Genomic DNA, 14055 nt, shown 5'->3' with positions numbered 1-14055 from the left:
ATTATGTACAACTCTTTTTTTAGTAAGCTAGACACTGGCTTCAGAGTTTGTGGGACTGGGGGAAATCAACCCATTCAAAACTTCTCTAGAAATTGTCTTTTGGCAGAATAGCAGGTATCCAAGTTAAAAATAGGAGAGTCATTTGAGACCAGCCTGGCCAATGTGGTGAAACCCTGTCTCTACTAAAACTAAAAAATTAGCCGGGTCTGGTGGTGGGCACCTATAAACCCAGCTACTCGGGAGGCTGAGGCAGGAGAATCACTTGAACCCGGGAGACGAAGTTGCAGTGAGCCAAGATCACACCACTGCACTCCAGCTTGGGCAACAAGAGCAAAAACTCTGTCTCCAAAAAAAAAAAAAAAAAAAAAGAGGGTCAGTTTGTTGCTTTGTGGTCTTTTCAAAATTTAGATGTGTTTTTTTTTTGTTCCCTTTCTACATAAAAACCTCAGTCACGACTCCTGAGTGGAGATGGGCAGAGGCTGTGGCCCCTGCTCCTCTGGCTTCTCGGCAGCTGCTTTCTTGTTGCTGCAGCAAGGCTTGAAGAGATGTGTGTCAATGAGGACTTCCCCAAAACGGCCTTTATAGATGATCCCACAACATGTCTTCTGTCTTTTCCAGTATGTGAGATCTAAAAAGGAAAAAACTGGTGTTCTGTTAGAACCAGAAGCCATCTCTTTATCTGAGCCGTCATCTGACTGGTTACTGTAACAAGGAGATTGAGCTGGGGAGGCACTTGAGGTGGTACTGTGAGCATCAGAATTATGACGTTTAAATTCCTTCTGCAGTTTACTGATATGGTTGCTCTTTATCCTGTTCCCAGATAGAGTTTTCACTTTCTTTGGTTTCAATGTAGTCTTTAGACTCGGTCCAGCCCTTGCATCTACCACACGGTTCCAGTTGTTTTTTTTTTTTTTGATCCTGCTGGCAACTTCTTCCATCTTTTCACTAGCAGGACACAGGCATTGCAGATGTCTCCTGAAGGAGTATCATGCAATCCAGAACAGCTCTGGAAGTCCTTTTCATAGCGTTTACTGTCAGTGAATCGAGAACTAGAGGACTTAGCTCTGCAAATGCAGCAGCCCTCTATACTTCGGTACATCTTTGGCTTGTGAAAACCAAACATCTTTTCGTCTGGGCAAAAGTCTTCCAAAAGCAGCCGTTCCACGTGCAATAACGTCCCCGAGGTGCGGAGTGCATGCCAGGCCAGTCCTCTTCAGAAGAGCTCCCTGCTCCAGTTTTGTTCGTTTTTCTTCAGTTGTTTTTCTGTTCTCTATTTACCCCTGCTCTTAATCTTTATTATTTCTTTTCTTCTGCTTGCTTTAGTTTTTATTTTGCTCTTCTTTTTCCAGTGTCTTAAGGTGAAAGGTTGTTAGTGATTTGAGATATTTCTTCCTTTTTAAGACAGGCATTTATAGCTGTACATTTTTCTCTGAATATTGCTTTAGTTGCATCACACAGATTTTGGTATGTTGTATCTTCATTTTCATTCATCTCAAAAGTATTTTCTAGTTTCTGTCGTGATTTCTTCATTGACCCATTGGTTACTTAGAAGTGTGTTTATTATGCACATATTTGTGAGTTACCCCACCTTTTTTTTTTCTGTCACTATTTTCTAATTTCATTTCATTGTAGGTGGAGACCATACATTGTATTAGGTTGGTGCAAAAGTAATTGTGTTTTTTTGCCATTACTTTCAATGATGAAAACCGTGATTACTTTTGCACCAACCTAATATAATTTCAATTTTTGAAAGTTTATTGAGGTTTGTTTTGTGTCCTAGTATATGGTCTGTCTTGGAGAATGTTTCGCATACACTTAAGAATGCTATTGTTGTTAGGTGAAGTACTCCATAGATGTGAGTTAGGTTTAGTTGGTTTATAGTTTTTTCAAGTGTTTGATTTCCTTGCTGCTTTTCTATTTAGTTCTATTCTTCATTGAAAGTGGGGTAGTGCGGTGTCCAGGCAATTGTTGAATTATTTTTCCTTTTATCACTTTTTGCTTCATATATTTTAGGCTCTGTGTGTGATGTATATGTGCTTAAAATGTTACATCGTGTTGATCTGTTAGCCCCATCATTACAAAATGCCCTTCTTTATCTCTTGTTTAAAGTCTATTTTGATATTAGTATGGCCACTACAGCTTTCTTTTGGCTCTGTTTGTATGATGTCTTTTATTTTCAACTCTTTTATATCTTTGAGTCTAATGTATGTCTCTTGTAGGGAGCATATAGTTGAATTTTGTTTTTTATCCAACCCAGCACTTTCTGCCTTTTGATTGGATTATTTTGTACATTCACATTTGCATTTAACGTTACTATAGTTGGATTTAGGCCTGCCATTTACTTTTGTTTCCTGTATGTTTCTTTTACTTTTTCCTCTATACTTTTCCTGCTTGCTTTTGTATTAAGCAAATATTTTCTAGGGTAACACTTATCCTTTGTAATTTTTTCAACATGTTTTCGAGTGTTTTTCTTAGAGGTTGCTTTAGGGCTTACAATATGAATCTCATTGGAATCTCCTTCATGTGTATATTAACTTATTTCAGTGAGACAAAGAAGCCCTTTCTTTTATATAGTTCATTTCTGGCTTTCCTGTGTGTGTGTGTGTGTGTGTGTTTGTGTGTAATTATTGCTTTATACCTTGCATCTCGTTATATTACAAACCCAACAATTATTATGTTACATAATTCTATGTCTTTTAAAGAAGCTGAGGCTGGGTGCGGTGGCTCATGCCTGTAATCCCAGCACTTTGGGAGGCCGAGGCAGGCAGATCACGAGGTCAGGAGATTGAGACCATCCTGGCCAACATGGTGAAACACTGTCTCTACTAAAAAATACAAAAATTAGCTGGGCATGGTGGCATGTGCCTGTAATCCCAGCTACTCAGGAGGCTGAGGCAGGAGAATTGCTTGAACCAGGGAGTCAGAGGTTGCAGTGAGCCGAGATGGTATCACTGCACTCAAGCCTGTTGACAGAGCGAGACTCCATCTCAAAAAAAAAAAAAAAAAAAAAAAGCCGAGGGAAGAAGAGAGCAAGGACATGTTTATGTCATTTGTTATATTACCTTATTTGTCTTTTCCGGATTTTCTTCATTTGTTCCTTTGCTTCTGAGCTACCATCTGAAGTACCTTTAGTACAATACAGCTTTGCCTCCACCCATTTCCTATGTGCTTCTATTTGTAAAAATTTTACATTCGTATATGTTAAATTTCCAAAGATATAATTCTATATATATTGTTCTATACAATAGTTTTTTAAAACCAGTTAGGAAAGAAGAAGTAATAATACATTTATACTGCCAAATTACAGGATTACCAGCGCTCTTTGTTTTTTCCACGTGAATTTGAATTACTACCTTGGTCACTTGTTTTCAGCCTGAAGAACTTCATTTAGTGTTTTTTTAATGGAGTATCTGCTACTAATGAATCTTCTCAGTTTAAATTTAAAAAAAATTTTTTTTAGAGACAAGGTCTTGCTCTGTCGCCTGTGCTGGAGTGCTGTGGTGTGATTATAGCTCACTGCAACCTTGAATTCTTGGGCTTGAGTGATCCACCTCAACCTCTCCAGTAGCTGGGATTACAGGTGTGTGCCACCACACTGGGCTACCTTTTAAATTTTGTTTTTTTTTTAGAGATGGGTCTTGCTTTGTTGTCCAGTCTGGTCTCAAACTCCTGCACTTAAGCAGTCCTCCTACTTCAGCCTCCCAAAGTGCTGGGATTACAAGTCACTGTGCTAGCCTGTTTTTAAATTTTAAATGTCTTTGCCTTCCTTTTTTCTTTGTTTTTGAACATTTTTACTACCATGTGTCTTGGTGTGGGGCTGTCTTTGCATTTACCTTACTTGGGGTTTCTTGAGCTACTTTGATGTCTGAATTATTTTGCTCCAAATTTGGGAAGCTTTCAGCTGTTATTTCTTTGATTTTTTTTTTTTTTTTTTTTCTGTTCCTTTCTCTCTTCCCTCTCTTTCTGGTACTCACATTATGCCTATGTTGGTGTCTTTAATGGTGTTCCATGTTTTTTGAGAATCTGTTTATTTTTCTTCTTTTTTTTTATTATACTTTAAGTTCTAGGGTACATGTGCACAAAGTGCAGGTTTGTTACATATGTATACATGTGCCATGTTGGTGTGCTGTACCCATTAACTCGTCATTTACATTAGGTATATCTCCTAATGCTATCCCTCCCCCCTCCTCCCACCCCACGACAAGTCCCAGTGTGTGATGTTCCCCACCCTGTGTCCAAGTGTTCTCATTGTTCAATTCCCACCTGTGAGTGAGAACATGTGGTGTTTGGTTTTTTGTCCTTACGATAGTTTGCTGAGAATGATGGTTTCCAGCTTCATCCATGTCCCTACAAAGGACATGAGCTCATCCTTTTTTATGGCTGCATAGTATTCCATGGTGTATATGTGCCACATTTTCTTAATCCAGTCTATCATTGATGGACATTTGGGTTGGTTCCAAGTCTTTGCTATTGTGAATAGTTGCCGCAATAAACATACGTGTGCATGTGTCTTTGTAGCAGCATGATTTATAATCCTTTGGATATATACCCAGTAATGAGATGGCTGGGTCAAACGGTATTTCTAGTTCTAGATCCTTGAGGAATTGCTACACTGTCTTCCACGATGGTTGAACTAGTTTACATTCCCACCAACAGTGTAAAAGTGTTCCTATTTCTTCACATCCTCTCCAGCACCTGTTGTTTCCAGACTTAATGATCACCATTCTAACTGGTGTGAGAAGGTATGTCACTGTGGTTTTGATTTGCATTTCTCTGATGGCCAGTGATGATGAGCATTTTTTCATGTGTCTGTTGGCTGCATAAGTGTCTTCTTTTGAGAAGTGTCTATTCATATCCTTTGCCCACTTTTTGATGGGGTTGTTTTTTCTTGTAAATTTGTGTAAGTTCTCTGTAGATTCTAGATATTAGCCCTTTGTCAGATGAGTAGATTGCAAAAATTTTCTCCCATTCTGTAGGTTGCCTGTTCACTCTGATGGTAGTTTCTTTTGCTGTGCAGAAGCTCTTTAGTTTCATTAGATCCCATTTGTCAATTTTGGCTTTTGTTGCCATTGCTTTTGGTGTTTTAGACATGAAGTCCTTGCCCATGCCTATGTCCTGAATGGTATCACCTAGGTTTTCTTCTAGGGTTTTTCTGGTTTTAGGTCTAACATATAAGTCTTTAATCCATCTTGAATTAATTTTTGTATAAGGTGTAAGGAAGGGATCCAGTTTCAGCTTTCTACATATGGCTAGCCAGTTTTCCCAGCACCATTTGTTAAATAGGGACTCCTTTCCCCATTTCTTGTTTTTGTCAGGTTTGTCAAAGATCAGATGGTTGTAGATGTGTGGTACTATTTCTGAGGGCTCAGTTCTGTTCCATTGGTCTGTATTTTTCATCATTCTTTTTGTTTTTTTTGGATTGCATAATTTCTATAGATTTATCTCCAAGTTTGCTGATCTTTCTTTTGCCAGTTTAGGTTTACTTTTGAATCTCTTGTGAATTTGTTACTGTAATGACAGAGTTCCATTTTTTAAAAATAATATCTATCTCTAGTGATATTCTAGATGTATCACACCTTCCTTTACTTCTTTAAGTATGGTTCCTTTTATTCCTTTGAACATACTTATAATTGTTACTCTGACATTTATTAAATCTGACATCTAGTCTGTCTCACAGGTGGTTTCTGTTGCCTGCTTTTCTCCCTGTGTTTATGTCACACTTTTCTGTTTCTTTACATGTCATAGTTTGTTGTTAACTATAGTGTAGCAACTCTTAATACCGGTCCCCACTCCCTTGGGTGTGTTACTGCTTTTTGATTTTTTAAAAATGTCTGGCTGAACGGTTTTAGTGAGGTCTCCTTTTGCTACAATAAGCAGCTGCTGATGTTGCTTTTTAGAGGGCACATCCTTGAACATGAGCACTGTCATCTTTAGCAGGACTCTTGTCTCTTTGCCTCATCTCTCTGTTAAGCTGTCGGCTTATGCTGGTATCACACCTGGCTATTAGGATCCACTCATTGCCAGCTGATTGCCCTATTGTTTTCAACAATGCCCTAGAGCCTAACTTGTTCCACAGTCTGATCCAATTAAATTTGGGCTCCTTTACAGAGATAATTTTTTAGGCCAGTGTTTGAGGTTTGTTCTGACCCAAGGAGGACCCTTCTTAGTTGTCTCTTTGGTTTTCTTTGGTAAACTAGTAGACTTATGGTTTAGCATGTACCTCTCTCATGAAGCTACCAGCCTCCTCTTAATTGCTACTTTGTATTTGAGGGTGCCTTTAGCCTTGAACTTCTCCACTCTGTTTAATGTAAAGACATTTCATTTAGGGAGATATTGGGAGCAGAGGTCGGGACTGTGGCTTTCTTCTCTCTGAGTGATATCCCTGCTGTAGGAACAGGGTACTGGGTGTGGGCAGTACTCAGGTCTTTTCTGCTCACCTCTCCCAACATGGAACACCTCTACCCTGTGAAAGAGCTGGGGTGAGACACTTGAGGTCCAAGTGTTCTCAGTGTGCTGTCCTTGAAGTACAGATTTCCTTTTATGAATGGGAATGAGTGAAAGAAGGGAGACTTGAACCTCTAAGATGCACCTGTCTCAAGTTTATCCTCTTCAATATGTAGCTGGGATGGGGGTGAGGATTGGGGGTAGATGAGAAATGCAGGTGATTTCCTCCTCCTGGGAAGATACCATAGCCTTAGATTGGGAGGTTAGGAGAGAGGGAGCCCTGTGTTCTTGGCCACACTCCCTGGAATGGAATTTCTGTCATGTTGAGCTGAGGAGGGAAAGAGAGGGGAGTTGGTTGCAGCAAATGCCACATATTCTTGCTATTCTTACTGAGTTTTAGCAGATCTCCAATAACTGTAGTCATTTTCTGCATGCCTTAGGACAGTTTCCAAACACTTTTTTTTTGAGACAGAATCTCTCTGTGTTACCCAGGCTGGAGTGCAGTGGCGCGATCTCAGCTCACTGTAACCACCGCCTCCCAGGTTCAAGCGATTCTTGTGCTTCAGCCTCCTGAGTAGTAGCTGGGATTACAGGTGCCTGCCACCACACTCCGCTAATATTTGTATTTTTTAGTAGAGACGGGGATTCACCCTGTTGGCCAGGCTGGTCTCAAACTCCTGGCCTCAAGTGATCCGCCTGCCTTGGCCTCCCAAGGTGCTGGGTTTACAAGTGTGAGCTACCATACCTGACCAGTTTCCAAAAACTTTGAATGGTTGTTTTATAAAAATAATTTTCACCAGTTATGCCTATTTTACTGGGGAACAGGATTGTAGAGATCCTCTTGCCACAATTCTGAAAGTGGGACTCCAGCTATGAATATTTTGGTTGTGCCTCCTTTTGACACAAAAGACTTTTTTTTTTAAAAAAGATTTATTTTTAGAGACAGCGTTGTGCTTTGTCACCTAGGCGGAAGTGCAGTGGCACCATCAGCTCACTACAGCCTTGAACTTTTGGGCTCAAGTGAGCCTCCCGCCTCAGTCTCTTGAGTAGCTCGGACTACAGGCACACGCCCACTGCATTTGGCTAATTAAAAAATTATTTTTGTAGAGACAGGGTCTCACTTTGTTGCTGAGGGTAGTCTCAAACCCCAGGTCTCAAGAGATCCTCCTGCCTTAGCCTGCCAAATTGTTGGGATTACAGGCATGAGCCACCATGCCTGGCCAAGAATTACTTTAGGTTAGAAATACTGAGTTACAGGATATGCAAATGGAAATAAATTTGATGTAAAGTTGAAGAAAGTAGTTGTACCAAATTGTATTACCACCAACAAGATGTTAGAATTCCTGTTAATACACTTTTCTCTAACCCTTGGTATTGTCATTGGTCATCTTAATCTTTGCTTGTCTGTGTAGATATGAAGTGATATTTCACTGTGGTCTTAATTTACCTTTCCCTGTCCTTGGCCTCTGTGTTTCTTTTGTGCGTTTTGGATACTTATCCTTTGAATATATGTGAACCAAAATTTTGCTTCATTTTGTGGCGTGTCCTATTACCTGATGGTGTCTTTTGCTAAATAACAGTTTTTACTTTTAATGTAGTTGAGTTTATCTAATTTTAAGAAATTCTTCCCTATCCCAAGTTCAGAAAGTCCTTTCTTTCGCTCTCTCTCTTTTTTGAGACAGGGTCTTGCTCTGTGTCCCAGGCTGGAGTGTAGATGCGATTATAGCCCACTGCAGCCTCGAGCTTGTGGGCTCAAGCTGTCCTCCTGTCTCAACAGTTGTCCCAAGTAGCTGGGACCACAGGCTATAGGCATGCAGAAAGATAATTTCCTACATTGTCTAAGAGTTTAAAAATTTTTACCTTTTACTTTTATATTCTTAATACACCTGGTTTTTGTGAATGTGTGTGAAATAGGCATCTGAAAGGTCAACCTAAAAGAAAGAAGCTGAGGCAGAATTAATATAGAGAGTTTATTTGGGCCAAGGTTGAGTACAGCTGCCCAGGACACACAAATTGCCTTGGGGAGTGCCTTTGTAACAAACAGGTTTTTAAAAGCAGAAAAGGGTATAAAGAGTGGGTTGATTAAAATATTATTTGTCAGCTGGGTGCGGTGGCTCACACCTGTAATCCCAGCACTTTGGGAGGCTGAGGTGGGAGGATCACCTGAGGGTCAGGGGTTTGAGACCAGCCTGGCCAACATGGCAAAACCCCATCTCTACTAAAAATACAAAACAATTAGCTGGGCATGGTGGTGCATGCCTGTAATCCCAGCTACTGGGGAGGGTGAGGCAGGAGAATCTCTTGAACCCAGGAGGCGGAGGTTGCAGTGAGCCAAGATCGCCTGGGCGACAGAGCGAGACTCTGTCTCAAAAATAAAAAAAAAAAGTTATTTGTCAGGAATCCTCATTGGTTTACAGAAATAACATTGATTGGTTATACATTGTTGAACTGTAGAGTGTGGTTTATGTTATCTGGCATGTGGCATTGTCAGGTTACTTTAGAGCTACTTGTGGCTATAGCAAGCAGTTTCAAGAGAGGATTGATTACATAGCAAAGGGGGGTAAGACCTAATTGCTGTCTCATTTTAATGTCTCTCTGGGGGAGATAATTTTAAAGGGCTCACATTTATATATATTTTTCTTTCTCAAATTTTATCTTTTCCGTATAGATAGCTAATTGACCAGCCACATTTACTGAATAGTCTCTCCTTTCCTCATAAGTCTATAGAGCCTTTTAGGAAAATGTGATATGATATATCTACATGAGTTGATTTGGGGGTTCTCTGTTCTATTTCAGTGGTCAGCTTATTCAGTCTTATGCTGTTAACCACACCATCTTAATTACTGTAGCTTTATAGATAGTTTTGATGTCATGAAGGAAAAATGTTTTGCTTTCTTCAGGAGCATCTCATTATATTCATAGATCTAAAATTTTTAAATAGCTTGGAGTAAAAACATTTGTTCATCTTTGATATAAGTAGCAGGCATGAAATTCAGTATGTATTGAAGACATCATTTTAAAGTGTTGAAAAAATGGGAGAAGAAAATATGTGATGCTTATGCTGTATTTAGTGACTCAGAGGTCACTTTTTTTTTCTTTTTTATATAGGAACCGTTTTGATTAAAAGTAACAGTGGTCAGTTGATGTTGGTATCTCCTCAGCAAACTGTAACAAGAGCCGAGACCACAAGTAACATAACCTCAAGGCCGGCAGTACCAGCGAATCCTCAAACAGTCAAAATCTGTACAGTGCCGGTAATATACCTTAAATATTTTTCATCTTTCTTTGTTTCTCAGCTATAATTTTCATATAAATGTTGTGTATATGTTTGCTAGTAAAAAATAATGTAAAACATGATTCTGCTTAGCTTTTTAGGTCATCTTCCCTTGAATATGTCAATTTAATAAAGATTTTTGGTTTTGTCCTCTGATAATTGCCAAAATAGTAAATTCAGTCTTCATATTCAGATTTTATGTCCTCAAAGGAATGTTCATAGGGCTATCTGCATCTTTTTTGAGACAGGATTTCACTCTATCTCCCAGGCTGGAGTACAATTGCGTGAACACGGCTCACTTGGTTCACTGTAGGCCTCAAGCTTCCGAGCTCAGGTAATCCTCCTGCCTCAGGCTCCCATGTAGCTGGGACCACAACTGCATACCACCGTGCCCGACTAGTTTTGTTTTTTGCACAGATAGCATGTCGCTTTGTTGCTCAGGCTGGTCTTGAATTCTTGGGCTCATGATAATCCTCTTGCCCTGGCCTCCCAAAGTGCTGGGATTACAGGTGTGAGCCACTGCACCTGGCCTATTTTCATCTTAAATGGAAAGAATATAATAATTCTGCCTCCTGAGTAGCTGGGATTACAGGCACCCACCACCACGCCTAGCTAATTTTTGTGTTTTTAGTAGAGACACGGTTTTGCCATGCTAGCCAGGCTGGTTTTGAACTCCTGACCTCAGGTGACCTGCCTGCCTCGGCCTCTCGAAGTGTCGGGATTACAGGCGTGAGCCACTGCCCTTGACCAGTTCTGCTTTAATTTTAATTTTTGGTAAAATAGTAATATTCTTTTTTTTTTTCGAGACAGAGTTTCACTCTTGTTACCCAGGCTGGAGTGCAATGGTATGATCTCGGCTCACCGAAACCTCTGCCTCCCAGGTTCAAATGATTCTCCTGCCTCAGCCTCCTGAGTAGCTGGGATTACAGGCATGTGCTACCACGCCCGGCTCATTTTGTATTTTTAGTAGAGATGGGGTTCTCCATGTTGGTCAGGCTGATCTCAAACTCTTGACCTCAGGTGATCCGCCCACCTTGGCCTCCCAAAGTGCTGGGATTACAGGCGTGAGTCATTGTACCTGGCCTATAGTATTCATTTTTATTTGTATCTTACAGAAATTATCTTTAAGAAATACAGAAATCTGCTGCATTTCATTAACTTGGCATTGTTAGAATGACTTATTTTACATCCATGGTGATCTTTCTAGATAACTGAAGCTTATCTTGTTTGATAGAGTTAAAAATATTTTTATGGGCTGTGCGCGGTGGCTCACGCCTGTAATCCCAGCACTTTGGGAGGCTGAGGTGGGTGGATCACGAGGTCAGGAGATCGAGACCATCCTGGCTAACACGGTGAAACCCTGTCTCTACTAAAAATACAAAAAAATTAGCCTGGTGTGGTGGCAGGCGCCTGTAGTCCCAGCTACTCGGGAGGCTGAGGCAGAAGAATGGCATGAACCCAGGAAGCGGAGCTTGCAGTGAGCCAAGATCGCGCCACCTCACTCCAGCCTGGGCGACAGAGCGAGACTCTGTCTCAAAACAAAACAAAACAAAAAACAAAAAACAAAACAAAAATTATATATGTATATTTTTTAATGGGTATTTTATTTAAATAAAAATGCTGAATGTAGTTTAGCATTTTCTTGATGACTCAGGCTCATTGTAATGACAGATTGCATTGTTTTTTGTAATAATCATTCTCTGCCAGTGTTTTTCATTTTTGTGCCCTACTAATTTGATTCTAGGTCCTGAAACAGTCATTTTCTCTGTTACCATATCTGTCGATAATAGCTACTCCTTCCCTTTCTAGTTTGGTTTAACTGCTGTGGGTTGAGAATGTAGGTTAGCAGGTTTTTGTTTGTAATTAAATATTACATAAGAATCTATTTTTTCTGTATGAACCAAAGAGTCAAGATTTTAATGTTGAATACTGTAGTATTTATTTAGTTTGAAATTTCAGATAAATGGGTTATTTATTGAATCAGTTGCCACCTTAGAAATATGAAATGAGTGTCATCTGGGCAGCTGACCAGTTAGGTTTATAGTATAGAATGTGTGTAAAACACATTAGGTTATAATTCCAGTCATAACAAATACATTTGCTGTCATAAAGTGTTCTAATGTTCACTGTAGTACTGATTTTAAATTACTAACGCTAATGACTTTGTGTTATCTTGCTCCCCTCCACCGCCAAGAACTCTAGCGCACAGTTAATCAAGAAAGTGGCAGTGACACCTGTTAAAAAATTGGCACAAATAGGAACTACTGTGGTAACCACTGTTCCGAAGCCTTCCTCAGTACAAGTAAGTTGTGCTGGCCATTCGTGCATTGGTTGGTCTCTTAACTTTTTAAAAAATCATTTAGCTATCTCCTGTTAGATATATAAGTTACTATGTGACATTGAAGATAGCAATTCAGTGATATATGATGGCACTTATCAAACTGGGAACTGTTGGAGGTATGGGAAACAAGATAAACATGGTGTACATTCTTGGAATACCAGTTTTACTTCAGTGTATTAAATTAATACAAATCTGCCTGATAGCCATGTGTTGCAGTATCTGGAAGCAGGTGCTGAGATAAAATTTGGGATATGTAGGGATAAATACCCATGGAAGGAAAGGAGAGTAGATAAGGGTTTGAACTAGATGCAGGCCCAATAAAGCCTTAGCCACCCTAGTGGAGAACTTTGGAGCATATATGGCCTGTCAGCATTGTCCCACTATAGGTTAACATGGTTGGCTGGGCCTTAATTCCTACTCTCTGTTCAGTCATTGGATGTGGACTTCCCTGGGAAAGTTACCTTTGGGCAAGGTGATCCTCTGCAGCTGAGGGAAGCCTGATGGAACTGATAAATGGAGGCTGTCTAATATCATTCCTAGCAGCTAGCTAGGACAGTACATATCACTCCTTGTCATGGTTCATCACAGGCTACTCCTTGCATCACTTGGATCTGTTTCCTCATACATGTTGGAGATCAGCTGTTCTGGGATTCTCATGGTTTTCTTCTTTGAGGAAACAAAGAGGAGGTTAATACGATGAACTACAGTCCCCACTGCTGCAGCTGGTTTCTGGTGGCACCTGATATTAATTATTTCCCTCTTCCGCTGTCCCTTCCTAGATTCCTTTCCCCTCAACTACCAACTATACTGGTCTTTGTTAACTTAAATGATAACATGACCAGACCCTCATCCCTGAGGGATCTGTGGTCTTAATAACCATGTTCATTTGAGGTCAGGGTTGCTACGCTTCTCTATTTATCATCACAATTGGGCAAGGAAATACAAGGAGGCGTTTATAAGTGAATCACCTGAATCACGTGGATTTGCCACACGTACTTCTTTTTGCCTCCATTGCGTAATAGCAACCCTACCTCCTCCAGATGATGGGAGTCAATTACTCTTCCTAAGATAATTATTCCCGTCGTTCCTGCTGGATTGTGGTTACAAGGAACCAGAGTGCAGCCATAGTGTCTATTTTGTTTTATTTATTTTTTCTTTTGTTTTATTTTATTTTATTTTTGAAGACGGAGTCTTACTCTATCACCTAGGCCGGAGTGCCGTGGTGCGATCTTGGCTCACTATAAACCCTACTCCCTGGGTTCCAGTGATTCTCCTGCCTCAGCCTCCCAAGTAGCTGGGATTACAGGCGTGTGCCACCACGCCCAGCTGATTTTTTGTATTTTTAGTAGGGATGGGGTTTCACCATGTTGGCCAGGCTGGTCTCGAACTCTTGACCAAGTAATCCGCCTATCTCAGCCTCCCAAAGTCCTGGGATTACAGGCATGAGCCACCGCACCCGACTCTTAGTGTCTGTTCTTAGTGTCTATTTATAGGAACTCTTGCTTTGTCCTCTGGTAAAGGTGTTTGCTTCCTGTGGGCAGAAATGGGAAACACAAAGTCCTCCAGTGAGTCTTTGTTGTGAGTGATGGTAAGTGGGGCCATTCATGCTTCTCCTTGATTCCTTGATCTGTGGGTTTGTCTTGTTGGGGACATAGTACCATATGGAAATTTTTGATTCAATGAGTATGCTGAGTCTTGGAGGATGGAATCCCATACTCATAGAGTATTGCCTCTATGTTTGTACTTCACCTGTACCTCTTGCTGGCTGTTCTTATATTTTACTAGACTCCTAGTTTCCAAGTCAAGACATATGTGTAAAACCAGCGGATCTGATAGTCCTGGGACTATGCATCTTCTTGGGGCATGCTATGTGGAATCCATGCTAGTGGATCAGACCCTCTTTTGGTGTTCCAAACTTGAACCATACTGCTCACATTCTTTTCATCTAACAGAAATGATGAGCAGTGAATCTGATTTTAAACACAATATTTTTCTA

At 40.3% G+C, this 14055-nt stretch overlaps 1 protein-coding gene and 1 pseudogene across 4 annotated transcripts in view; one reads left to right on the top strand and one right to left on the bottom strand.

Annotated features, from left to right (window-relative positions):
• Nucleotides 1-14055, top strand: part of TAF4B (TATA-box binding protein associated factor 4b) — a 167856-nt gene that overhangs the window by 29055 nt on the left and 124746 nt on the right. For all 4 annotated transcript variants that reach the window (XM_032152604.1, XM_058438534.1, XM_058438535.1 and 1 more), the window contains exons 2-3: nucleotides 9553-9698; nucleotides 11913-12020. In XM_032152604.1, the coding sequence (XP_032008495.1) occupies nucleotides 9553-9698; nucleotides 11913-12020 (254 nt within the window). The remainder of the gene's footprint in view (nucleotides 1-9552; nucleotides 9699-11912; nucleotides 12021-14055) is intronic.
• LOC116468654 (SIN3-HDAC complex-associated factor-like) lies at nucleotides 432-1266 on the bottom strand (annotated as a pseudogene).

The sequence above is a fragment of the Hylobates moloch genome, unplaced genomic scaffold, assembly GCF_009828535.3.
Source record: "Hylobates moloch isolate HMO894 unplaced genomic scaffold, HMol_V3 SCAFFOLD_5, whole genome shotgun sequence".
In the NCBI taxonomy this organism is placed as follows: Eukaryota; Metazoa; Chordata; class Mammalia; order Primates; family Hylobatidae; genus Hylobates; species Hylobates moloch.
Note: the sequence above shows the minus strand (reverse complement) of the source record. Positions and strands in the feature narration are given on the sequence as shown.